Source organism: Amblyomma mixtum, chromosome 3 (assembly GCF_055824585.1).
Source record: "Amblyomma mixtum isolate Tamu chromosome 3, ASM5582458v1, whole genome shotgun sequence".
Classification (NCBI taxonomy): domain Eukaryota; kingdom Metazoa; phylum Arthropoda; class Arachnida; order Ixodida; family Ixodidae; genus Amblyomma; species Amblyomma mixtum.
In genome coordinates this window covers 191,661,919-191,686,807 of record NC_143014.1, presented here as the reverse complement: position 1 = coordinate 191,686,807, position 24,889 = coordinate 191,661,919, and the positions used below count along the sequence as shown (strand labels likewise).

Sequence of the window (24,889 nt, the reverse complement as noted above, 5' to 3'; positions counted from 1 at the left end):
CAATCTGCATAAGTCTTTCTGAATTGATAGCAGCAGTTTACAGCAGTGTATCATTAAATGTTTGAATACATATGCATTACTGTAATACGCAGTTTTTTTCAGTATTGTACCTATGCTCTGTTTGGCAAACTGATTTAATCCAGTAGACTCCCTTTAAGACGAACTTGAAAGGACCACAAAATCTATTCGTGTTATAAGAAGTTTGTCTTAACAGAAGTGCCCCTAAAAAAAGATGAGTGAGCATGCTAGGCGTGTCATTTTATATGTTACATGGAAATAATGAATGAATAAAATAGCCTTTTAAAGAGAGAATAATGAAGTGCATTATGCATGAAGTGAGGTGAAGACTGAAGGCATGAAACAAGCTCATATTATCCTACTTGAAAATGGCATTGGTCTAGTTTTCTTTTTTTCATTGTCTTGTTTTGTCACTGTATCCCACAGTGGCTGCTATTTGTGTGTGTGTTTTATTTCTGCCTTCCGTCATGCTCCGAGCACTTCGAAGGTGCCCAGCAGGGTTGCCGTGTGTCGTTCTTATCCTTCTGAAGCATAGCTATTACCAACACCACGAGCAGGCACACCACGCACCTTTCCATACACCGCAGGTAGTGTGCGCGTGGCACCGATATCTGGCCATCTCTGCGCCGCGATAACGTGCATTGCGATGCCACGCCTGTTGCAAATGCAACCCTGGAGTTTTTAAGCCCCAAGTCAACGAGCGGGTGCACTTTGCACATACACGCCTTGTAGTCTGTGGGATGCAATGCGCGGCATGTGATGCGAGCTTGATGTTGAGGTCTGTGCTAGTGCAGGTGGTGCCTGCCTTTTCCTCACTGGAAAGAGAGCTTTCCCCCATGAAATCACGATCTGGCAAAATGGCTTCTCCGCAGATTTGCACAAAGGAGCACGGAGGCCACCTTGAGGTGGTGCTATTTTTTTTTGCTGTAGTCCACTACAACTCAAGAATGAAGTGGCAGATGCCCCTTAAAGGAGGCCCTCCAGCCAATGGCATCGCCCGATTTTCATGACACTCCCGTTAATCCGATTAAGCTGTGGATATTCCTTTTTCATATGCCACCCCCTGCTATTTCACGCTAGCAGATCCAAAGGGATTGGTCAAGGGACAGAGTCGGTCAAGGGGTAGAACCGGTCGACGCCATTGGCTCAGGAGGGAGGGGGGGAGGCTTTTTTGAGGGGCATTTGCCGCTTCGTTCTTGAGTTGTATCTGACTGTAGGAGCATTTTATATATTTTGAACACTCTAGCATTAAAGGCCCCATGTTGCAGAAAAACCGGTGTCAGTGCTGATGGGCAATGCGATCAAAAAGGCCCAATCGACAGAGTCGTGACTTCACAATGCTATGATCTCGCGCGGGTAATTCAAACACCCCAGTGCGATCGCACTCTTCCTTTCATTATATATATATATGCTGCTTCGTCAACGCGTGGAACCGTCACAATGAAAGACATACATTGGTGCTAGTGTGCTCGGATTGGTTGTAAATGTCTTAAGGTCATTTCTATATGCAATGTAAACTAATTGCAGTGAGAAGTAAATCGGGGTGAATTAGGTGGGACTCGAACCCACAACCCTTGGATTGCAAGACGGGCACGGTATTCATAGGCCTGAAATGCTGGTTGGTTTAAGCAGGATAGAGGTGGACCTGGTGAATGCGTTGTGGTCCTTGACCTGGTGTGGTGTCGTAAGGACATGTTGTGTGCATAGTTAATTATGACTATGCTGATTAGTGATCAGGCAATTCAACCAGTTTAATTCGATTTCTACGATGATTCATTGCACTTGAACAGTTTAATGCGTGTGTGTGTGTGATCTATCGATGTGTAAGGTGTGATTCAGGCATCACTAATCAGGGAAAGAGAGAGAGGTATAAACCTGCCGCAGAGCCACCGAGTCTATCATCACATGGGTAGCGATACTACTTTGATATTAGGTCACATCTGTGTGGCAGAAAATTTCCATCAGTCACAGAGTCTGCCAAGGGGCACTGTGATCCCGCTTGTGTGCTGAAAAAGCGGAGCCCCCCCCCCCGCCTGCACGGCAGCCGCTGATTATTGGCAGCGGTCTGATTATGCTATCGCATTCTACTCTTAAAAGTGAAGCTTGAGCATCCATGTTTTCCCTTCCTTAATGCCGCAGGGTCGCTGTGATTCACAGCTGCTGCGAGAGTCCGTCTTATCGGAGGGCACGGAAAACAAGTTTGTATTAAGTGGGTTTTTTTTTTTTTTTACATTGAGTCCTATGGGAAATCAGCCAAATGGTGTCACTTGTTCATCTTATCCAAGGATTCGTCTTAACTGAGTTTGTCTTAACGGGAGTCTTCTGTATTAAACAAGTGGAGCATCTGCTTAATTCGTAAATCATGGCACATGCACTGAACACTGGAATTTACAGTATTTTTGCCTCTGTAGCCATAGCATAACTCATAAGATGTATCTCGTTAGTGAGAAGAACTTATTTCAGTTTTTGCTCATAATTTTGTGACTCTGTGCCTTTAGCATTTTTATAGCATATTTATTTTTTGGCTTTTCACCGTTTACTATTTCTCGGAGTCAACTAAGGTTGCTTTTTAACTGATAAGAGGACATTCATTTTTTGTGTGTCTGTGCCAGTGCATGAGTGTGTGTGGGTGTGTGTGTGTGTGAGAGGTATAACTGTTTGATGTAAATTTGTATTCCAGAGTGCTGTGAGAAGACTGTGACATTGTTCATCCGACAACATGTAGAAACAGCTGTGCTTGTGTCTGAAACACAGCATGAGCTACATTACATCTTGCCTCTGTTTGAGCTGCGCAAAGGAAGCTTTGAGAAACTGTTTTCTGCACTGGAGACCAGCTTGTCTGACCTGGGTGTTTCAAGTTATGGCATCAAGAACACTACTCTTGAAGAAGTCTTTCTTAAAGTGGCTGAGGAGGCTAGCCGCTCTGACTCTGAAAGTGAGGGCACTTCATACTTTTGGGCTACTAGCATGCTTGGATTGCTGGGGCAAGCTCATGCCAAACATTTTTACTTCTTTCATTATGTCCTCTTATTTCTCTGATTTCTTCCTTGCCTTGCTCTGGTTTATTGTAGGTTTGTACATGGTAATGTTGTTGGCAGGTTATTTACTCATGTATAAATGTGCGCTCCTGTTGCTAGGGCTGTGTTTTGAGGTGTGCACTGAAAGGGCTAACATGTGAGTCTTCAGACAAGGTTTTGTGGAACTCTTGGGTTCCTTTGATTGATTTTTGGGTTCTCTGAGCACCTAAATTCATGCATATCTCAACCCGCACCTTTCTTTCTGCCCACTTTAATTGGGACTATCGAACTGTAATTACTCACAGCAGACAATTTTGCCATAAAGCCAGCCATGATTACTTGAATTTGGACACTCTTTAGAAGTGCGTGTCTTTTTTGCTCATACGTTAGGCAGGAAGAGACCGGAATCAGACCATATGAGTTGACTCAGCCTATTTTGAAAGCCGTTGAGGTTTTTTGAGATCAAAAAGATTTAGAATCCCTGGCTTTAACACTATAGCTCACAATGTACATCACATTTGCAATTCATTTTCCTGCATTTTTGTTGTGCTGTTTAGCTGCTTAGTAGGTCAAAGTTATGCCATGTGTTTTAGTAGACTACAGTCGTGGTTAACGTGAATTTCGGGATGATACCAATTCGTAAAATTTCCTGGCCGAGATGTATTGTGTGTAGTGTGCAAAATTTTGGGTGTTCCAAACACTCTTCCATGGCACTACGAATGATACAAGCACACGCATTGCGATTGCACCCTCAAGTACTAAACGCTGCCTGCACATCACTGATGCGCAGTTGCCATTTGCACGGTACGCACACGCGCAGTGAGCAGTGCGGAACCTGGCCCACACATCTCCAGCGCTGCGATCGCCACTCAGTACGCTCCTTGAGCAGTGAGTGGTGGCACGCAGCCGTAAATATATCCCATCACCTGCATGAATCCATTTTCCATGGATTATGCGAATGTTTTTCGCGACCCCGTGATGTTCGTATCACTGAGATTCTACTCTGTTTTAGTGTTTAGATACATGTTCTTTTGTTGGCAGCAGTAAGTATTAGCTGTACTCCCAGACTGGAAGTTGCAACTTGTCAGATTGCTGACAGCTGTAACTGCATAGAAAGTTGGAGGAGTAAGATTAGCAGGTTATTCAAGGAAAAGAGTGACATGGAAAGACCATACATTAGCACAGGAGTAGTTGCAGCAAGACAAAAGAATAAAGGAGCATGTGATGAGTGCTGACTAGAGCATTCGCATTAAAAAGTCTGAGAAAAGAGACGTGGTCAATTAATGCACATGTTCAGCACCAGAGCCATAATCATTGAAAGCTGAGTGCAATGGGGTCCTCTCATGCTTTTTACCTTGCTGCACATTACTGCAGCGAATGTTTCCCTTGACCGTATGTCAGTCTTGTTTAAAAAAGTATTCACAACAGTTTTTTTTTTTTTAGTGGTGATTATTGCCTCAAGGCATAGAAGGAATGAATTATATAAATGGAAAAGGTTTGCTGAATGAATGAAAGAATGAAGTCCAGAAGGGAGTGGTGGTGGGGTCCCTGTATAAAAGTAGCATAGTATGCTGTGCTTGGCTTTAATTTGCTTATAAGACCTTTTTATGTGCAGTGTCACAGCATAGCATTTCGTTTTGAGTGAGGCAAGTAACCATAGCTTTATTGTTGCTAAAACTAAGTTGCAGTTCGAGCAAAGCACTCATTATTTCCAATTAATCTACTCTTTTCATTGGTGTAATTTGCCTGTTGCAGATTTTGATGAGTCCCCGATAAAGCCAAAGGTTGTTTCTTCTTCCAAGCGTGATGAAAACAATTCATGTGCAGAGGAGAAACAGCCACTGACAGATTTCGGGTATAGTCTGGCTGAATTGTCAGGGTCCAGCGGTGGTGATGCCGATGAGGCCAGCCAATGGAATGGATTTACGAGCACAGGTGAGTAAAATGTGGCGACATTTACAATGACTAAGCATGTTTTCTTCCATTTTTCATTTTTGGAACATTAGCATTTCCCATATACAGAATGATAATGCCCTCTGAAACAGCTTGTATGATCTGCGCAATGCGAATTTCTTCTTCAGTTGCTATTTGAAGACAGCAATATAGCTGCCTGCAATGTCTTCACCAGTTATAGAGAAAACCATTATGCTTGAGTAATGTTTCTTTCACTGTATGAGCTGCATCGCATACAGTGCTTAAAAGCCATGGAAGGTAGGAAAGCACTTCCTGAGCAATCACTTTTGCAGCATTGCTATGATATGCACGTCCCACAGCAATCCACACATGGCTCCATTCCATGTTCACATGACCACCCTCTGCACGTGCTTTGCGTTGCCTTCGTTGTAGTCAGGTGTGGGGTGTGCCGTAGGGGGAGGGGTGCATGACCAGACCCTGTATGCAACTCGTCTCTTGCTTTGTGCAATCTTTGCCATCATCGGGTGGGAGGCATGGCCCCAAGATGCCCTAAGATGCCCCAAATGCTTTGAAATGCCACTTAGACACCGCATGTAGCCGCGAGGTGAGAACCCGCAGACATGAGGCAGCTCCAACATATGTAGCATGCACCTTGAACGCTGCCCATGAACGCGCTGCCAAAAACATCCTCAAATCTGTGCCCGCACATTTGATAGACATATTGGGATGGCGTTTATGCCAATCGACGTAATGCAGGAGACTCTAACAGTGACGCACAAGCTCCGTTTTGTGATCTTGTGACCGCGATTTGCACTTGCCTTGTGCTGCCTTCGTGCTCTTCAGGTGGGGTGCATGCTGGGGGGTGGTGTAAGATCACACGCTCCACGCACCCGACTCTTTGCTTGGTGCAATCTTTACCATCATCGGGTAGAACGCGTGGTTGTGAGATGCCCCAGACACTTTGAAATGCCTCTCAGATGCCGCATGTAGCCAGTAGGTGAGAGCCAACATGCATTGGGTCTGAAATAGCTTCTATGCACTTGGGATGCTGCCCACAGTCGTGCTGCCCAAACACATCCTCAAATCTGTGCTCACATATTTTATAGACACAGTGGGACAGCGTTTACACCAGTCAATATAATGCGGGAGACTATAAGGTGGGAGTATCGCCTGTTTTTAATGCTACTGCCAAATGCCAATGTTCCAAAAGAAAAACATTTGCGTAAAATTCACTGCCAGTGAAAAAAGATGTGCTGGATTTCATTTGTTATTTTTCTTTGACGAAATTGCCAACTTTTTGTTATTACTTTTGTTATGTTTTGTTCATCTCAACATTGTTTTTTTCCTGCGAAAAAGCTCATTAAACACTGGGCTGTGACAAGGCCAGAAATATGTCTGTCTACCATTAATAATTCAAAGTCATTAAATAAGTCGATAATAAATATTATAGTTGTGACGTTTTCAGCAGTAATTTTACAATACACAAAAACAAAAATTTTGAACACTGGCGTATATTGAAGGCAAACAAAAAGTTATGTTTCATATTTTCCAATTTTGGAGTAGTGGCATGTTAACGCTTGGGTGTTAAGCAAGCAGCTTAACTCTTTCCTTGACGTGCCATAGGCCATCGGTCATATATGACCAACGTCTTGAACCTGCTGCCAAAAATTCAAGACAGCACTCCTATAAAAGCTACACCATCTAGTTTACTTCTAAACACGATTTCTTTGGTTTCAGTTTTATTTTTTAATTTCTAACGCGAGGAAGCGACGTAAAAAATGAAACTTTGATCGGAGGTAGTCCACCGGTCGCCGATCATGGCGTCCATTTTGCCACGTACTCCTCAAAGGTGAAAGGCTACACTGAGCACTTTTGTCGGTTCTTATGATGGGTGTTTTTCTTTCTTTTTTTTTTTTAAAGAGCAGTAGGGGCGAGTTAGGCAACCACATGGAGTGGTCGGATTTCAGTTTTGATTGCTTCATTTCAGAGACCCGGAACATCATTGCCTGCTTGCACGCGTTTCATTTAACCGTTCACATTGTATTTTTTGTAGTGCACTTGATTTGTTAATGTTGAGAGCAGTTTTATTTGGCGCTTTTGGGTGCTTGGAAGATACTGCCAAGATATTTTACCAAATTTGCCAGCAGATTTTTTATTGTGATGATGTCAAGGAAGGCCACGCCCCCTTTTAGGGCTTTTTCCGTGTTCTTTTTATTTTTTATAACTAGCAACAAAAAATGGAAAAAAGTAGGAACTGGAAGCTCTGCTATAAAAGAAACAAGAACAGAACTCAGAACAGCGTATCGTGCATCTTATACCACATCTACCTCCACTTCATGTCCTCATGCGACTACTTTGTGTAGTGGCACTGCCCAACTTGAAAGGCCATGGAAAGTGCAGTGTATTATGTACGCAGCTGAAAATTGTAAGAATGGAAGCTAAGAACATGTGCAATGTTTTGTACATTTAAAGTTTTTTGTAACCAGTTTTTGGCTCAGAGCAGCAGCTTATTTTTTGTTTTGATTGTATTCTTTCTTTGTGTTACCAGCATATTTAACCAATAAATTTCCGAAAAGTTTTGCACACACAGCTCCATTTTTTCTGTTCGTAAGTATAAGGAATAAGTTATTGTTTGATATGTTACATTGTGCAGTGCATTTAGTACTTCTTGAAAAAATCATTTTTATTTTAAAACACTCAAAATTGGTCATTTTGTACGGTAAGGAAACAGTTAAGCTGACACCTGTGAACATACTGATGATTCATCATGCTACATACTCCACTTTTCTTATCTGTCTATATTTGTATAGGCCCTTTATTGACAGCAGTTCACATTGTGCACAATATGTGGTGCCACTAGAACTGCTGCCATTTCCAGTATTCTGAGCTTTTCTTCACAACACATAGTGCGAAATACGATTCGTAGCTGCGCAGCTTGTGTATGCATGTCCAACATGTTAAACACAGTTTGTATAGGTGCATCTCGAAAGAAAATGGTGCAAAAAACAAGAACCATGAAAGCAGAACAATCAGAGGGTCACGCTTATCCTTTGATTCTTCTGCTCTTGTAATTCAATTGTTTTTTTGCACTGTGTTCTTGTAAGATGTATTTAGTGCTGCTTGTGAATGGAAGTAGTGGGCACTGGGAACTAGAGAAAAATGTTCCTGTGATTTGTTAGTGGGTAAATCTTCTCAGGGAGTTTGGGGTATGGACTGTCATTTTCAGAGGGCAAATTTTTGTAAGGAAAAAAATGTCTGCAAGTTTCTTGGGCCAAGGAAATGACAAGAGGAACCTATGATGCGCCGACATGACGCAGTGCTGGAAGTAGCTGCAGAAATGAGCTGGCAGTCTTTCAAAGATTAATACATATTGCTGCTCGCATCACAACATTGGCACACTGTTTCTTTTTAAAATGAGGTTTGTGGTGGCCATGAGTGGGAATACTTTGGTAATAAACTTAATATGGGGTACGGCAAGTCACCATTTCTAACCTTGGCTACTTTCGATGATGTTGATTGAGTATAGCAATTAATTAGTAGTATTAATGTAGATGCATGCATAACAGTGTTGATTTTGTGCACGGTATGATTTTTTTCTGTTCTTGTTGACCCAGCTGACTGTACCTGCAACAACTGAGATCTAGTGCAAACTTTTCTGTCTTTTCCTAGAGATTAGTCAAATGCTGCTGAGTCATCTGTAAACATTGATCTTGTGGGCAAAATTCTGAGTCCATGAAAGCAAGCTCTCAGACAATACTTTATTCACAATTTACAAATAACACAGCTTGCCATGAGTGTTAGGTGATGAATTGAGAAAAAAAAAAGCATTCAGCAGGCTGAATGGTTTGTCTACACATTCTGGTATATTCATGCAGTCTGAATGTGATGTGTAAATCAGATGGTTAAGACAAATTTTCGCCAGCACTGAGACGTCCTCTTGCTTTTGTGCTGCCTATTGGCTCATTACGCTCTGTAAAAGCCAGAGCAGTGATTTTCAGGTGTGCGCCAGTGCCAGCAGCTGTTGAAACCAGGTATATTGAAAGCACGCAATGGTGCCTTGATCGCATGACCAAAGATAGCACTGTCCACATTCTTGCACTGTGAACCGTCTTGTGAGGGGTACTTGTGCAAAGTGAAAGCTCATGATTGATTGATTCTATGGGGATCTTTATTATTATTATTTGCTCACTTAAAATGTGGAGTCAGTTTGCTCTGATGTCATAATCTGCAATCTTCTCCACTCACACTTCGGTGGCCTGCTATGCCGGAAGGGGACTTTCAGTAGCATCTGCTACATTGCCAACCACTTTGTTTCTCATTTCACCTGCACAGTGACTCTACAGAGAAACAAAAATTATGTATTAAGGGATCTCAGATGAAAAGGAGGGCACTGCTGATACTGGTACAATCAAGTTGTTGCCACTGCTTACACTTTACAGTAATATTGTCACCTTTTCAGAAAAGACTTTTAGGGGCTTGTTGCCCACATTTAAGGTAACGAACTGGAGCTGTTTGCACAAACATTTTATATGACGTGGTACGCTATCCTTCTGTCCACACCATCAGCAGATATCATGATATCATGATTCGTTGCCTGCAGACAATGTTTGCCACCCATGGTTTCTTGACGCGATTGTGTCGGATAACAAGGCAGTGTTTGGGAGTGCCATTTCGAGAGAATTCCATCTTCAAAATAGCATAAAGCACATTTTGATGCCTCTGTATTACCCAACATCATATGGAGCTGCGAAGTGTGCAGTGTAAACTATTGAGCAGGAGCTAAAAAAGACGGCAAGTGGAAGCTTCAGCTGTGAGCTAGCTCGTGTCCTTTTGAACTACAAGACAACACCCCATCAGACTACCGGGTGCATGCCTGCAAAGTTCATCATGGGATGCAAGCTGAAAATGGCCTTTACTTTCTGCACTCAGACATAAGACCCGCTGTTTTGACTAGGAAGTTCAAGCAGAAGGTCACTCAACCGATGCCGCTTGCACAATATGGGGGTCCGTCTATGCCCCAAAAGTCCTCGCTGAGATCACTGACGTCATCTTAAAGAATGACCAATGCTTTCAGCAGCATCAAAAGCAGGCACACCATAATTTACCTCATGTGACGTGCCCCGAGTTCAGCTGGGTTCATAAGCCTGTCCATCTGATGGGTCGGCATGTGACCAAGCAGGGCTCCTCATGCTGCTGTACTACTGCCGTGCTGCTGCCAAGAATCAGGATGAAGTTGTGCTGTGTGAGGCTGTGGTGAGCGAAGATTTAGCACCAGATATAACATAAGCTTCTATGCTCCCTGCCCCATGATCTTTACTTGTTGCCACTGAGAAGCTCAAGGGCAAGGAGGCCAGTTGCGTGATACTCATCATAGAATCCTGCTGAACATTTATCTTGCTTTGTGGTTGGGTGGGGAAGGGTGTCATGGCTAGTTGCAGCATGTGTACTATTTTTTGGAGCACCCTACAGAAGTTGTCACTGGTGGTTTCCCTGGCTATGCACAACAGGGGGGTTCTCTAAGCATCTGAATTAGAAATAAAGGCTGTTATTTACCATACAAGCTGACTGACACTTTACACACGCTGAGTCTTAACATGACATTAATATTTTGCTTTATTTTTTTAACTGTTTGGTGCTATGTGAAAATACTATGTGAATATATGTGGTTTGAAGGGCCTCTTATTTCTTGCTACTGGCAGAATTTATGAGAATTTTCATTTGCATGTACCATGAAGTATCTTGTCTTATTCCCTTTAAAAATTATTAAAAACTTTGGTATTGAAAGGTTGTCATGGATATCTTCATAACTGTCACAAACATTATGTGTCTTAATTGCATTCTTCACCATTCATTTCTCTGACAGGATGTTCAGAGTTGTGACTGAATAATTAAAATGGTGTATTACACTGATGGAAGCATGTATTTTGTGCTAATGCACAGTGTAGCTATTCTTGTGCATGCGTGCCTGTTGTACCATTTGCTTGATGTGTGGTGGGCCCCATTTGCAGGGGAGGAGCCAGCAAGCGGTGGCAGCTGGGTGGGCAGCGGCCGCCGAGTGGAAGGAAAGCTACTGCTGGTGCAGCAGCTGAGCGCCATCTTGCTGAAGCGCTATTACTGCACCCAACGCAACTGGAAAGGCCTCTTCTCGCAGATCCTGCTGCCGGCCTTCTTTGTCAGCATTGCCATGTCGGTGGCTCTGACAGCGCCCCATGTTGAGGACCCTCCTCCCTTGACTCTGTCACCCTCCCGCTATTACAACTACACACAACCTCGAGGCAATGTGGTTCCTTATGCCTTCCGGGAGGAGCCTCGACCCAAGTGAGTGACCTTATGCTGTTACTTAAAGATGGCAGCGTGGTATCTGCACTTGGGCTTGTGGAGCTTCACACACACAATGAAAAATGCATTGTAGAGAAACTATTTTGCTAAAATTACACACAGTTAAGATATCACAGGGTAGACACAGTCATGTTGTTGTGATATATTTGTTCACATGTATTTACAATAGGGGATTTATTTATATGCTATTCTCTGCAGTTTATCACAAATGCATTCATGCTGCAGTATTCATATATAATGAATATCATGCATGCGTGAGACACATTAATGATGATGATAATGAATTCTAATGGCACTAGGGCATCTTTGGCCAAAGAGTGCCATGGCGCAAAGTGTTTTGTTGTTCTTGAGGTGCGGTGAAACCCCCATTTCGCCCCAGAGAAGTCTAGCGCCAGGCCAGGGTAGAACTTGTAACCATTGTATCACCGGTGGGCACCCGGCGGCACTGGGGATCGAACCCCGCACCTCCTGCATCAAAATGCTCAAACCACTATGCCACCACTGAGGTCATACTTGAGACATAACTGCAGTGCAAGAACCACATTCGCATTAGGAAAATACACACATACATGAATGAATGCTGCACTCACAACTGGTTGCAAGAAGGCAGGGAGCAAAAATAAAGAATAATGCAGGTGTGCACTTAGTTGCACATTGCAGGTTTTGCAAGAAGTGTATACCAGTTTTCGACAGTGCAAAAATTCTAGGTAAGAGTAAAGACCTAATTGCACGTGAACTGCTGGAAGCTTATTGCATAAGGAAAAGGGGCAATGACTGCGTAAGTGATGCTTAAATTGCCTTGTACAGATCAGAATACGACCTTTTCTCAGCCACAAGATAAGGTGTTTTTTATGGTGTGTGTTGGCTCTAGGCTTGTCTTTGGAACATGTCTTTCTGTGTTTGACTTTGCGTATTCTGTGCACGCATGTGCAACACAGCTCTTGTATTCTGCATGCCTTTCTATAATAAACCAGCTGTGAGTGCAGCGTTTGTCTGCGTGTGTATGTGTCTTCCTAACGGGAATGTGGTTCTTACACTGCAGTCTGTCTCAAGCATTTTTGAACATACAAAGCACAGAAGAATACATGTATGAAGGTAGAGAAAAATCCACAACAGAAGTTCTAACTTATTTGCTGGTAATGTTTTTTTTTCTGTCCTGTTGTCCATGTTTTCCTGTGTACCACGAATGTTCGAAAGGATTACTGACTGCCCCAACCCAGTATGCTGCTGTAACATTAGAAGCCATGTTATTAGGAATACTTGCACGTTTCTAGATCTGAAAGAAAAACCTTCAAAAAGAGCAGCTTTGCACTTAAGCACAGGAGTGATGGTTGGGCTTTTGTTCCTCCTGCCTAGGTGGAACCTAGACGCTGATGCACAACACTTGGCAGCCACCCTTCGGCTTCCGTCTGGTGTAGGTGCCACCTGTGTCTTGCTGTGGCCTCTCAATGGGAGTAACAGCATCCTGGTGCCTTCATCTAATGCTAACTACTCTGAGCGATCCCTTGACTGGGACATGTTGGATGCCTTTGAGCCTGAGTGCCGTAGTGTATTTGTACCCGGGCTTCCCCTGGACAACTTTGTGCCACCACTACCCACGGTGGAAAGCCCGACTGGAGATGCTGCTGATGTTACCACTTCACCCAGAACTGTCTTTCACCCTGTCAACATCTGTGAGTTTTCCATGGCTTCTTATATTCTATCGCAATATTAGCCGACAATTTCCTTGTTGTGAATGCTCGTTGCAAAATGTATGAGGTGTGCTACGTGCATGATGAATTTTCAGGAAGGAAAAACTTTTTCTCTCTCAGTTAATGCCTTTCAATTCGCAGGCTAAACGCAGACATATTAGAGCTTTTGTGTCACTGGTTGAGCTCCTTCACCTCCACAAATGATTTCTTATCATTTTAAAAATGCCTGTTTTTCGTTGGTGGGGGCAGTGATCCCCTTTTTCCTCTGCTTGAGTAGTATTTCATTAGTTTCATTACATCATGCAGCACATAGGATTGAAGTTGCTCATGGACTGTATTTCTCTCGTAAATAAATTTTGGGTTTACTCGGTTTTTTATTCGTATAACAGATATTTAGTAAAAATAACAAATTTTAAAAGGTGTTCTTTCCACTAGAAAGTTAATCCCCCTATGTTTCAAAGTGTACAAAATGTTTTTTATTGTCTAAAACACCTGCAGGGTATGGTATCTCAGCTCAGACAATTTTTTTTTTTTTTTTTTTTGTGGTGCCAGAATCCTGTAGGTATATATGCAATACAGTGCATGAAAATAAATGTGAACATTGTGCTTTTGATTTGCGCATTTTCCAGTAGTTGTTAGGTTGTAACACAATTTGATCTGTTGTAAAGAAAAATTAATGAGCTTTATAGCAAAACGTGTAAAGACGTTATTGTACTGTTGTGATAAAAATAAATGCGAACAGCGGAGTGTGTAGGTGCCCTGATATTCGCATTTCTTTTTATCTGTACCCGAGAACAAACAGAATGCTGCACACTTGGCAGTTACAAAATGTTTCACATTTTAGTGGCTTTTAATTGAGTACAAAAAATAAGGACCACAGCTAAATCTTGAGCTGCAACAGAAAAGTATTTCATCCTCTCTGACTAATGTTCATTTTGATAAGCAGCTCTTCCATGTGAAATACAACTGGATGTTGCAAGTCATGGCTGAAGGTCTACGAGGTGTTCCAGCAAGCACTTTCAGTAATGTTTAAAACTAGGGTTTTTTAGAAAAGATGTTTTTCTTGCATAGTATTGTCTTTGCATGTCAGGAAACAGGCAAGACATGTTACTTAGTATGTTAGCTAACATAAAATTGAATACTTAAGTTCTGACTATTATAGCTAGGCAACTTATAACTAGAGATTTGTAATTGTCTATTAGTAATAAACATGTTGGTTTTTAGATTCACAAAGCAGAATTCTGCTCAGCACTGTGCTGCAAAGGATTCTGGCCCTCTTGGTGTGTTAAACCAAAACTGAGTGTGCTTGAGGCTGTGTGCACTGTTTGGCTGCTTGGTTTTGGTTTGTGCCAGGAGGCCAGACTTCATGCCACGGCACTCAGCAGAATCATGTTTTTGGATGTCTAATAACTGATATGGCTGCTGGTATTGGCAAGCTACAAATCTCTTATTACAGTACAAAGTCTAACCTGAGTAGTTAAAAAGTTAACTAGGTTTTAGCTGACCAGTTCACTATTTGACATGTATTGCCTACTAGTTGATGGCAGGCAATACATGTCAAATGCCTTCCCTGCCATCAACTAGAGGCACACTACTGTGCTGAAGAAACTATCTTTTTACTTCAAAAATTTTATTTTTAAATATTACCTAAAGTCTTTACTAAAGCATCCCCAGTAAGTATAATGTTCAACTACGGAACACAAAAACACTATGGTGATGTGTTCATGATGGTGTGACTTTTGGGTATGAAATAAAACGTGTTGACAGCCTTAAAGAAACAAGTCAGGAAAATAACCTTGCTCATATTCAGTATATGTACAGGGTCGTCCACTACTAGCTTGACCATGTGAGAGGTGTGGCTGCGTTCTTTGGACGGCCAGTGTGTCTGACACAGCCATGCTTCGAAGCAAAGTGGCACAGGCGTAGAGGGACCTCAAGCTGGTGCTTCTCATCGTCTGCCACTTTGCTTTGATACACACATACAACAGACACACTGGCCTGGCACTAAAGAGCGCAGCCGTACAGCTCGCATGTTCAAGCTAGACCCTGTACAGTTGTGGTGGCGCGAATAATACGACGATATTCAGGCAAATGAATAAGCCATTGAACTTCACTGTTGCTACTTGCCTGTTCTTTCCTGTCGCTGAACTTAGGTTTCCTGAATTTTCATTGACTTCCTGTGATTCTGTGTCTTTATCTTTCTTAGTATGGCTGTATCCTCATTTGTCATTTGTTTATGGGTTTTTCTCACTTCTTCCCTTCTATTTTTTCCAGACTTCTCCCTTTCCTTTCTCCCTCTTTATTTTTTTGTTTTCCTTTTTTTCCCTTCATTTTTAATTCATGTCCTTTCTTTCCTCTACCTCTGGCACCTTGCCCCCCCCCCCCCCCCCCCCCACTTTCGTTGGACACTTTGCATTGTAGTAATGTTATCTCTGTCCCATACAGTTTTTCGCTCACTGTGTTATAGCTTGCATGTCTCATATAGGCAGTATGTCACAGCTGGCTTTTGGGAATGCACTGCCTATGTGCAGGGCCTGCCCAACATTTTTTCTTCATTATTACTTACCTGCCATTCACTTTGTTGTTTTGTTTTTTGTAATTTTTGCCCTGGTCTTTTTGCTACGTTTCCTGTCTCTCAATTAATGTCTTGCTGCTTGTGAAATAAACCTTCAGTTGTCAGTCAGTGTTTGTCCTAGGCCCCAGCCCTTTTGTCTTGTTCTTCTGAAGCTGTGCACCCTTTACTTTGTTTCACTAGCTAGCCTGAACTGCCACCATAAGGGCAGTATGCCTGGCAGGAGTTAAATGGTTGGAAAAGTTTGTCTACATGAAGTTTGCTAACTTTGTCCAAGCATGGCACTCCTGGAAAAGCTGAGCACCATATTGGCAGAAAACCCTTCAGAATCCTGTGGGTTCCCATTGGAACTGGGGCTTGAACCCCGTACCTCCCATATACAAGTCGATCATGATTGCTGCAGTGACTTGACTAATGGCAGAGTGTGCTTGTGCCAGTTTCATCCAATTAGATGATTATACGAAACCACAGTTATGCTTGAAGCAGAGCTGTGTGTATGTGAAGCCTTTTATCTTTGTTTCTTTTGTTTATTGACAATTTAATTTTGTGACTTCTTGGGCTACATGGCTTGAGCAATCACAGTGTACTGGTGGACTTATTGTAATTTGTCTTTCTTTTTTACAGCAAAGCCACTCAAAGAAGGAAAAGAACGCTTCTACCCATACTGCCACTGCTCAGCAGACAAAACGGGATATGTCTGTGAGCCATATGGTTTTCAAGATCCACCTATGTTCAAGGCTCTGACTGGTGACATCCTGCTCGATATAAGCAGTCAGAATGAGCATGAGTACTATTTGTACACAACTGATATGTACAGACTTCGGAGGTAAATGAATTAGTTTTTATGTGAGCAGTTTTGAAAATTGCTGTTATGTTTTTCTTTATATATATTTTCAGCCATTTTTGTCAACTGTGCCTTGCTATTTCTACATAAACGTGTCTGGCTTAGCACCACTGTGTGCAAAAAGCTGAATTTAAATTCTTTAATTTTTGTTTAGAATCTTGCTGAACAAGATGTTATCAAGACTGTGTAGTGCAGTAAAGATAACCACCTGCGGAAATCGCATAGATTGTCACAGTTGCCCAGTCTTTTTTCTTTTCTCTCTGGCAAAGAAGTGACTGTGCCCAGCTAATAGGATTGCCCATTGATGATGGGGTTGCTGAGATAGGCTAGGATGACCTGCATCATATGACCACACAGTGCGCATCCTTGTTGATGCCTTGTGTTAAACGTATTTTAATAAGATTGTCATTCGGTAAGGCCAATATTCTGACCTCAATCCTTAGAACTAATCCACGGAGGTGCACACCGGTTGGCTGAAACCGTTGAAGTGGTTGTAGTATTTAATTGCAGTGAAAAATGCACTCACATTTTATGTGCTCCTTTTTCCTATCTATAAAAGCCTGGAGGTCTCTGCACATATTAAAAACTGCTTATTTGAACTGGAAGCATAACACACTCAAAAACTCAGTGATATGTACCAGTAGACCATATTTGAAAATATATACATATCTTCATTTGTTGGTCACATGTTTAGGAGAAACCCCCAAGATGGGTTGGAAACCACAGGAAACCCCAGGCCAGGACGAATTTTTCTTTAACTACAAAGTTTCTGTGGAAGCTTTGTACCTTTGCTTTGTAGCCGTATGGCTGCGCTTGGGTAGATGCCAATGAGTAATCTGCTCCCTTAATATATCCTCATTTGTTGGCTTCCTGCCCGGCTGCAGTGACATTACAGTACTTTAACTTCTGCTTTGATGCTTTCAATTGGATGAGTACTATATGGTCCAAAAGTGGTGCATCTTCGAGGTTTTCAGTTACTGTACTCTTGCTTAGAATGTTGAGAGCCATATAGCAAGAAATAGAGTTTCCAAATTGAATGTGTCTCTGTAGCGATCACTTATTGAATACTGGTCCATCGACACAATTTTGTTCCAACTAAACAACTAAACGCCACAACTATTGCATTCAGCCAATTGATGTGCACTTCCAGGAATGAATCCTTGCAGGGATCAAAATGAGAATATGGACTAGGTGAATGTGGCAGTTTTTGGTTTAAATCTGCCAACAATGCCAACAATGTTCATCCTGAAGTGAATCCACTCTACAGCTGTAAGCGTAAAAGAACAGAAATAATAATGTGGCGCAAGGCTTGTACTCGAACAATTAGAAATTAGAATGGCATGTTATGGTGGACTTTGAATGCAGAAATGCATTCCTGGGCTATCTGGCAACCCAGACTTTCTTTCATGGACTCGATTTTGTGTCTGTACAGCAGAGCTCACTTGGATGACAATCCAGGCCAAAGCTCACCTGGATAACAATAGAGAGTAGCCATGTCTTACATTGTATGCATGTATACTTGGCCATGTATAACAGCTATGTATAGCGTCCACATATAGAGAAAGTAGGAGGATAGGTTATCCATGTTATCCAGGTGAGCTTAGTAGCAGAGGAAAAAGTAAAAGATGAAGAAAAAAAGCCTTGATAGAATGCATGAACTTCTAAAAAAGCTCCTTTTTAAGACATGGAAGAACTGAGAAGTGCAGCAATCCATAGCAAATCTCAAGCACATTTGGCGTCAGTGCATTTCTTTAGCAGTTGCACCCAGCATTTTGTGGATGTATTTTTTTTTTTTTTTTCACAAAAACTCTGCCTGACTAATAACTGTGTGACAGTGGTTTTTTTGAGTTGGCAATTAAGTGGAGGGCCATAGAGGTTTCCAAACTCTTAAAACTTGAAGGAATTGTGCCATTGGCAAGTTTTAGCATCATTGAAAGTTCAGTTATCTCATGCCAAGCTCTTGTGACAGTACCATCACCATCAATGGTTTTTGCTTGTATGCTAACAACCAGCTTACAAGTTTACCGCAAGAAAATTTAGAAACAAAGTGTATACTGTTACACTAATTTTAGTTGCTTTTTGAATCGGTGAATGGCATCGTTGTGAACAAGCTGTAATAGCACTCCAGCACTTTTGAACAAACAGTTATCGAGTATTTTTTGACCGAATGCATTGATATTTTTCTTGCTGCAGTGTTTTTGCGGTGTGGGTATTTTTACGTTTCTACAAAATAAGTTAATATTCAATTGCAGTAATTATTTAGCAATTATAAGCTATAAGTTTATTTCTTAGTGTGTAGCTATGAGTGCCCCATATCCAACAGTATATACTGCTGCTTCTTGGAGCCCTCGACATCTTGGTAGAAATCTACGTTGCTTCATTGACTTGGTAGATTGTTGACTCAATAGACATTGGTGTGGCCTACATAGCAGGTCTAAATTTACTGTTGGAACATTTAACCAGGAGTTCTCAAACTGGGTTGCTTGGAGTGCTCTTTGGGTTCCCCGAATACAAATATGCATGCATGCCTCAACCCTCACATTTCCTTTACTGTCTTTAAGGGGGGGATGCGGGTTTTGAGATTGCGAAATGTCACAAACAAGTTGATTTTTGGAACAACAGGTTTTCGTACTAAATTTACTTCAAACTATCGACAGTTTTAGCTGACCAGTCTTCCGGTCCGCTCCACAGCTGAGTGGAGCGGGCGCCGATGTGTGCATGGACGGAATACTCACCCACTAGCGGGTCAGCGGAACGACGCCTCCGTTCCGCTGACTCACCAGTATAGCAGAGCGTTGTGTCGTACGGAAACGTCTCGAGTTTTTCGGTTAGTTCAAGATGGCTGCCTCTGGCTCGACGGTCGCGTCTGAGAGCGCTTCCAAGTTTCACTGTTTCAAGGGCTCATTTCCTCGTCTACAGTCATCAGAAGCATTTCAAAATCAACAAGGATACCTGTTTGCAGTGAAATGCAGTTGTGGTGAATCCTTTTTTGAGCGCCTGTGTGCACATGTGTATGCGGGTGCCAGAAAAAGCCGTGGTCATAGTCAAGCTATGATGCAAATTTAAAGGCCTTTTGTTAGTTGTAAAATAGATATTGAATTCACTCTTTAACTGGAGACGTTATTTCTTGTTTTTATGAAATTAAAATCTCACAGTGCTTTATTCTGAAATTTCATTGTAATATTAGTCTGTGCCTACCATGTGACCATAAATTGTTGCGAATATATCTTGACATCAGATATGTCAGAAAATATATGTTGTGCGTATATTGACTATTCTCATTAATGTTTTCTTCTTGTTTCTTGATGCTTTGTAGCTTTAAAATTGTTTCCAAGTGCTGGCACTTTGCTGTCATATTAGATATGTTACAAAAGGCCCGCCGCGATGGCTCAGTGATTACGGTGCTCGGCTGCTGGCCCAGAAGACGCGGGTTCAATCCCGGTCACAGTGGTCGAATTTCAATGCAGGCAGAATTCTAGAGGCCCGTGTACTGTGTGATGTCAGTGCACATTAAAGAACCCCAGGTGGTTGAAATTTCCGGAGCCCTTCACTACGGTGTCCCTCATATCCTGAGTCGCTTATAGATGTTAAACCCCCAACAACCTAAACCCAAAACCTAGATATGTTACAAAAAGTATATATGGACTATAATCTAAAGCTGGTCATGCAGTATAACTCAGCATGTTATTGTAGTCAATACAATGATAGCTGTGTAGAGGACTTTCCTCAGGGTACATGGTGTTGGCACCACTGTCAGTGTTGACATCAGCATTGCTGTCATTGTTGTGGCATGCTGTAAATGCAGATACTGTGTGCACCTGCTGGCCTGTGGTAATGTTATTGAGACGGGCCAGGGAGTGGCTGCCCTTGAGAATGTGCCCTGTGTAGACCTCATGGCACACTGTGATTCACATTGGACTGGTCCATATGGGCCTTGAAGTGGAGGCTTTTATGGGGGAAGTGTGATTACTGTCACTGTCACATTTGCCCTGGAGGAGAGTGAAAAGTCTGAGGTTTTTTTTTTTTTTTTTCTAGTACCACATTTTCTAGAATTATTTTTGAGTGATTGCTCAAAAGTTACTTTTGTGTGAGAGTAGCGATGCTTCACTTTTCTGCTCTTTACTTATTTTGCTTGTGTCTAGTTGCTATATAACTTTTCCTTGTCGTAATTTCTAGCATGGGTTCATAACAGCCTGTCTAACTACGTGAAGTGTTCATAGAAGAGAAAATTTTGTTCACACGTAACTTGGCGTGTGCTACTAGCAAATGGACTGTGGCAGTACTACCAGTAAAGTAAATGGACTGTGACAATGACTTTAAAGTTTTACTACAGTGCAGCTTAATGCTACGGTCAGCTATTGAGCTGTCTGTGCTGTTAAATAAACTCTTCACACTTGAGCATATGAAACACACATAGGAAAGTGAAAGTTATTTTTCATGTTAATCCAGTCTTCTGCCCCACATTTTCATTAGTTCTGGAGTGCAACAAGCCTCTTTTAACAGCACTGCTTTCATCTATCAGGCATTACAAGGAATGGAGGCATAGGGAGGTTTCCAATAGTCAGCCTGTCCTGAGAGACTGTGCAGCTTGGCTGTGCACTCTTTTTCCACAACATGTTTTTTTCCACAACAAAAATAAAATCTGCATTATCAGCAGCTTCTAATATTTAAGCTTAGTGGCAGAAGTGCTCCTGGGGCATGATCATCTCATTCCATTTGGAACGTTGGCTACAGAGGCGTTAATACAAGCGGTCCTGCCAGTCCCTGCATGGAGTAGTCCAAACTGCCGGAGCGTGGCTCATGAACCTGGGGGGTTTATTTTTAGAAGGGACAGGTGGCGTGTTGTGTTGCAGTGGGATGCGTAGGGTGTGGGAATTTGGCTGTTCGGTTGCAATTGAATGCACCCTCACTAGGGTATGAGTGTCGATGTTTGAATAGATGTGAATAGGGGATATTCAAAATTCCGCAAGTGTGCTTTCCCACACAACTCTGTTGCCCCAAACAAGATGGCCGACTTCGCTATAAAGGAACTATGTGGGCTGCAGGACAAGCGCTAAAGGTGTGGATAGAATGTAAGAAACGTATTTTGGAAGAATCAAACAAAAAACCAGTCTTTCTTGCTTTGTTTCAGCTGGAAACGCATGGTCAGCCATCTTGTTTGGGACAACATTGTTATGCGGGAAAGCGCACTTGCGGAATTTTGAATATCCCCTATTGGCGAATCTAAAATGAATGTTGTTGCATGGAGCAAGACACTGAGTAGAAAAGCTGGCTGGCAACTTAGGAGGTGCCATTAAATATTATTCTGTACCAGCGGTGTTTATCTATGTCATTTATGTAAATGCCTTTTTTATTATTCAAATGTAAATGCTTTGTGTTCTTGTTTTAGGTATGGAGCATTCTCCTTTGGGCTAACGCGTGATTATGTGCCTTCAACATTTGGAGAAGACGCACCAGCGCTTTTTCGAAAAATTGCTGTCCGAGACGTTGCCAAGGTACTCCTTTGTATTTCATTGCACTATGATTCACTTCGCTAAATGTAAAGTATATGCTTGCATTTTAATTTTTTTGGAATGCACGGTGTCACAATTTGCCTATTTATACAGGACAGTTATTTTGCACTTCAAAAAATGTTAGCTTCCTTGTGAAGTAGGATTTATTGTATATCCATGTGAAAAACTTAGGAGGTTGTTTCATTTGTCCGCTGGACTCAGGTACAGTTGACTGGTTTTAAATTGTACTGTATTAAGCCGCACGGTTTAATTATTGACTGAATTTCCTTAAATTATGACCTATTATATAAATATGAATTTTTTGCATTATCGCGTCACTCAGGGAGGCAGGTGTACATGCTTCTCCCAACTAAATGGCTGGCTCTATCACATTCATCATACGGAGGTGGTGCTGGGGGGTTTGGTTTCGCTGCCTCCGCTTTCGGTGTGGCACTTGCTGGGTTCGATTGTAACAATTCCAACTATTACACATCTGCTGTAACAATGTCGGGTCAAAAAAGACAATTTTCACAATGAACTGAATGCTTATGGCTTCTCTTGCTAGGAAGGTGAGAGCCATGAATCCTTTTCAGTAGTTGTTTTTCTTCTTAGCCCATATTTAGCTTTTGGAGTCACTGACAGAGTTCTCATGATGTCATATTTCAGTGTCACTTTTTGCATGAATAAACTCCCCTGGTGGCCCAATTCCTCCGCACATAAAGCTTTTTATACTCATGAAAGGGAGTTTCTCGACTTCACAAAATTTCTTATACAGACTTCAGCTAAAGCAGTTGCGAGATGACAGTCAGACAATCAGATACAGCTTTTCAAGGCATTAGATTTAAGTGACCTCCTTTTTTTTCATGCATTTGACAGTCTTTTAATGTTGCAATATCAAACTCAACACGTTCTGTTTACATTCTTCATGAATTTATGTATTCAGTCAATTATGGGCCCTCAAACTGTGTGCGGTAGTCACTGTGATGCGAAAATGTCGAAATTAATGCGATGCATCTCCTAAATAATGAACTTTATTAAAGCTCTGGATTCATTGTTAGCCAACCAAGATATTTGTATTTATATGAAACCAGAAAGGGGGTATGAACTTTCTAAATCCAAAATGTTGTCAGCTGAGTGTAAATTTTAGAAGTGAACGAGTGGGCTTCTCTACTTTTTCAGGATTTATTTATTTTGTTCTGAAAGTGCTGAATTTAACAAACTAGTGTGTTCTGGTTTTTTTACAGCCGAGATCCTTTTTTTGCTATTTGAAATTATCACTAAGGTTTTACTGCAGTGTTGTATAGTGAAAATGGCATAGTCTAGTTATGTAATAGTAACAGTTTTCATCTGATAAATTTTTCAATCTCAGTAGTTGATCACTTTTGCTCTGCCATTGTTTTGTGATATCAGCAACATGTGAGGCAAACACAGCCTGCATAAAGCCGCTCCTACTTTAATTTCTACGGTGAATCTACAGGAGTGTTCAGAGGCAGCTAGAAGAAAGTGCCATAAAATTCATACATAACAACAGCAACATTAAGTGAATGTTAGTAATGTCTAAAGGCCTGGTTTTCTTGTGGTGTATATTTTTTGTCTGCTCATTTCTGTGGTAAGTGTCTTTGAAATGAATGCAATATTTTTTCATGAAAAGTTGAATGTTCTAGAACTGTTTCAGTAATGTTGAACATCTTATTTCATAATTCTTTCACACCAGGTGTGGTACAATAACAAAGGCTATCATGCAATGCCTACATATGTTAACAGTATCAACAATGCAATTTTGAGGGCAAATCTTCCCCCTGAAAAAGGACACCCTTCCACTTACGGTAAGCTGAGGCTCCAGTTTTTAAGCAATTGTAAAGGCGTTGAATTGTTTTAGTATTACATTATCTCTTTGTATGTTTATGGATGACCATGCTTTGTACTGAGTAATCAATTCCAGTGGTTATGCTGCCATGTAAAACGAATTAGAGATTGTGATAGCTTGGTGTACACATTGGCGATGACGTTGAAGGTGAATGAAACTGTACATTTACCTTTTCTAGAAAGCATTTCTGTTGCCCTTATCATGCGTAAGACGCGGGTTCGATCCTGGCTGCACCAGTTGTGTTTCGATGACGGCAAATTGCTAGAGGCCCATGTACTGTGCATTGTCAGTGCATGTTAAAGAACCCGAGGTGCTCGAAACTTTCCGGAGCCCTCCACTATGGCATCCCTCGTAGCCTCAGTCGCTTTGGGACTTTAAATCCCATCAAGCAATCAATCTTGTACAGTCTTTGCCAAAAGTAACCGGGCAACAGTGGTTCCTTTCTTAGCCGCGTAGTGAAGCACTTACAGCAGCTCTTAAGCTCTGGATCTGTGTAAGGTAAGGAGAACCCTTCTCCTCACGTTGTGACACCTTTCGGTCTTTAGGGGTGCCGTAAAGGCTCCGTTATCCGGTTGAGAAGCAAAAACCTGCTGCTCGGTTACTTTTGGCAAAGGGTGTGCATATCACACTCATATGTTACCTTAAATTCCACAAGGAAATTCAAATATCTAGGTGTCTTTATCATTTCTGACTCGCATTGGACTAGGCATATTATGGGACAAGTAGAACAGTTCCTGCTTATTGTTTTTGTTTTTTGATGGAATGTCATAACCTGGCGTCCGAATTCAAGGAGCAGTTATATTTTACTCATATGCATTCACTGCTTGATTATGCATGAGACCGTACTTCTGAACTAATGCACAAGTTCGAATAAATACAAAATTGGGCTACCTGATTTGTTATAGGTAATTATGGTGTAAGTATGGTGTAACTAGGTGTAACCTTCAGTGGTGAGAGCTAAAAATTCACTGGAAAAAGCTTTCATTGAAGTTCTTCCATAGCATATATATTTCAGAAACTGGCACTGATCTTGAAAAATACATCTAATCTCCTTCATAGATAGCGTAAAGAATGGATCATTCTGCCTTTCTTTGCATGTCCAAAATCTGTGTTACAAATTTTGATAATCTCTCTG

The 24,889-nt window shown here is 41.7% G+C and overlaps 1 protein-coding gene across 3 annotated transcripts in view; it reads left to right on the top strand.

The window, feature by feature from the left end:
* LOC149353069 (ATP-binding cassette sub-family A member 2-like) overlaps positions 1-24,889 on the top strand; it is a 120,076-nt gene that overhangs the window by 57,411 nt on the left and 37,776 nt on the right. For all 3 annotated transcript variants that reach the window (XM_089582277.1, XM_089582275.1, XM_089582276.1), the window contains 7 exons: positions 2,699-2,953; positions 4,791-4,970; positions 10,958-11,267; positions 12,645-12,961; positions 16,176-16,377; positions 21,785-21,890; positions 23,602-23,713. In XM_089582277.1, the coding sequence (XP_089438403.1) occupies positions 2,699-2,953; positions 4,791-4,970; positions 10,958-11,267; positions 12,645-12,961; positions 16,176-16,377; positions 21,785-21,890; positions 23,602-23,713 (1,482 nt within the window). The remainder of the gene's footprint in view (positions 1-2,698; positions 2,954-4,790; positions 4,971-10,957; positions 11,268-12,644; positions 12,962-16,175; positions 16,378-21,784; positions 21,891-23,601; positions 23,714-24,889) is intronic.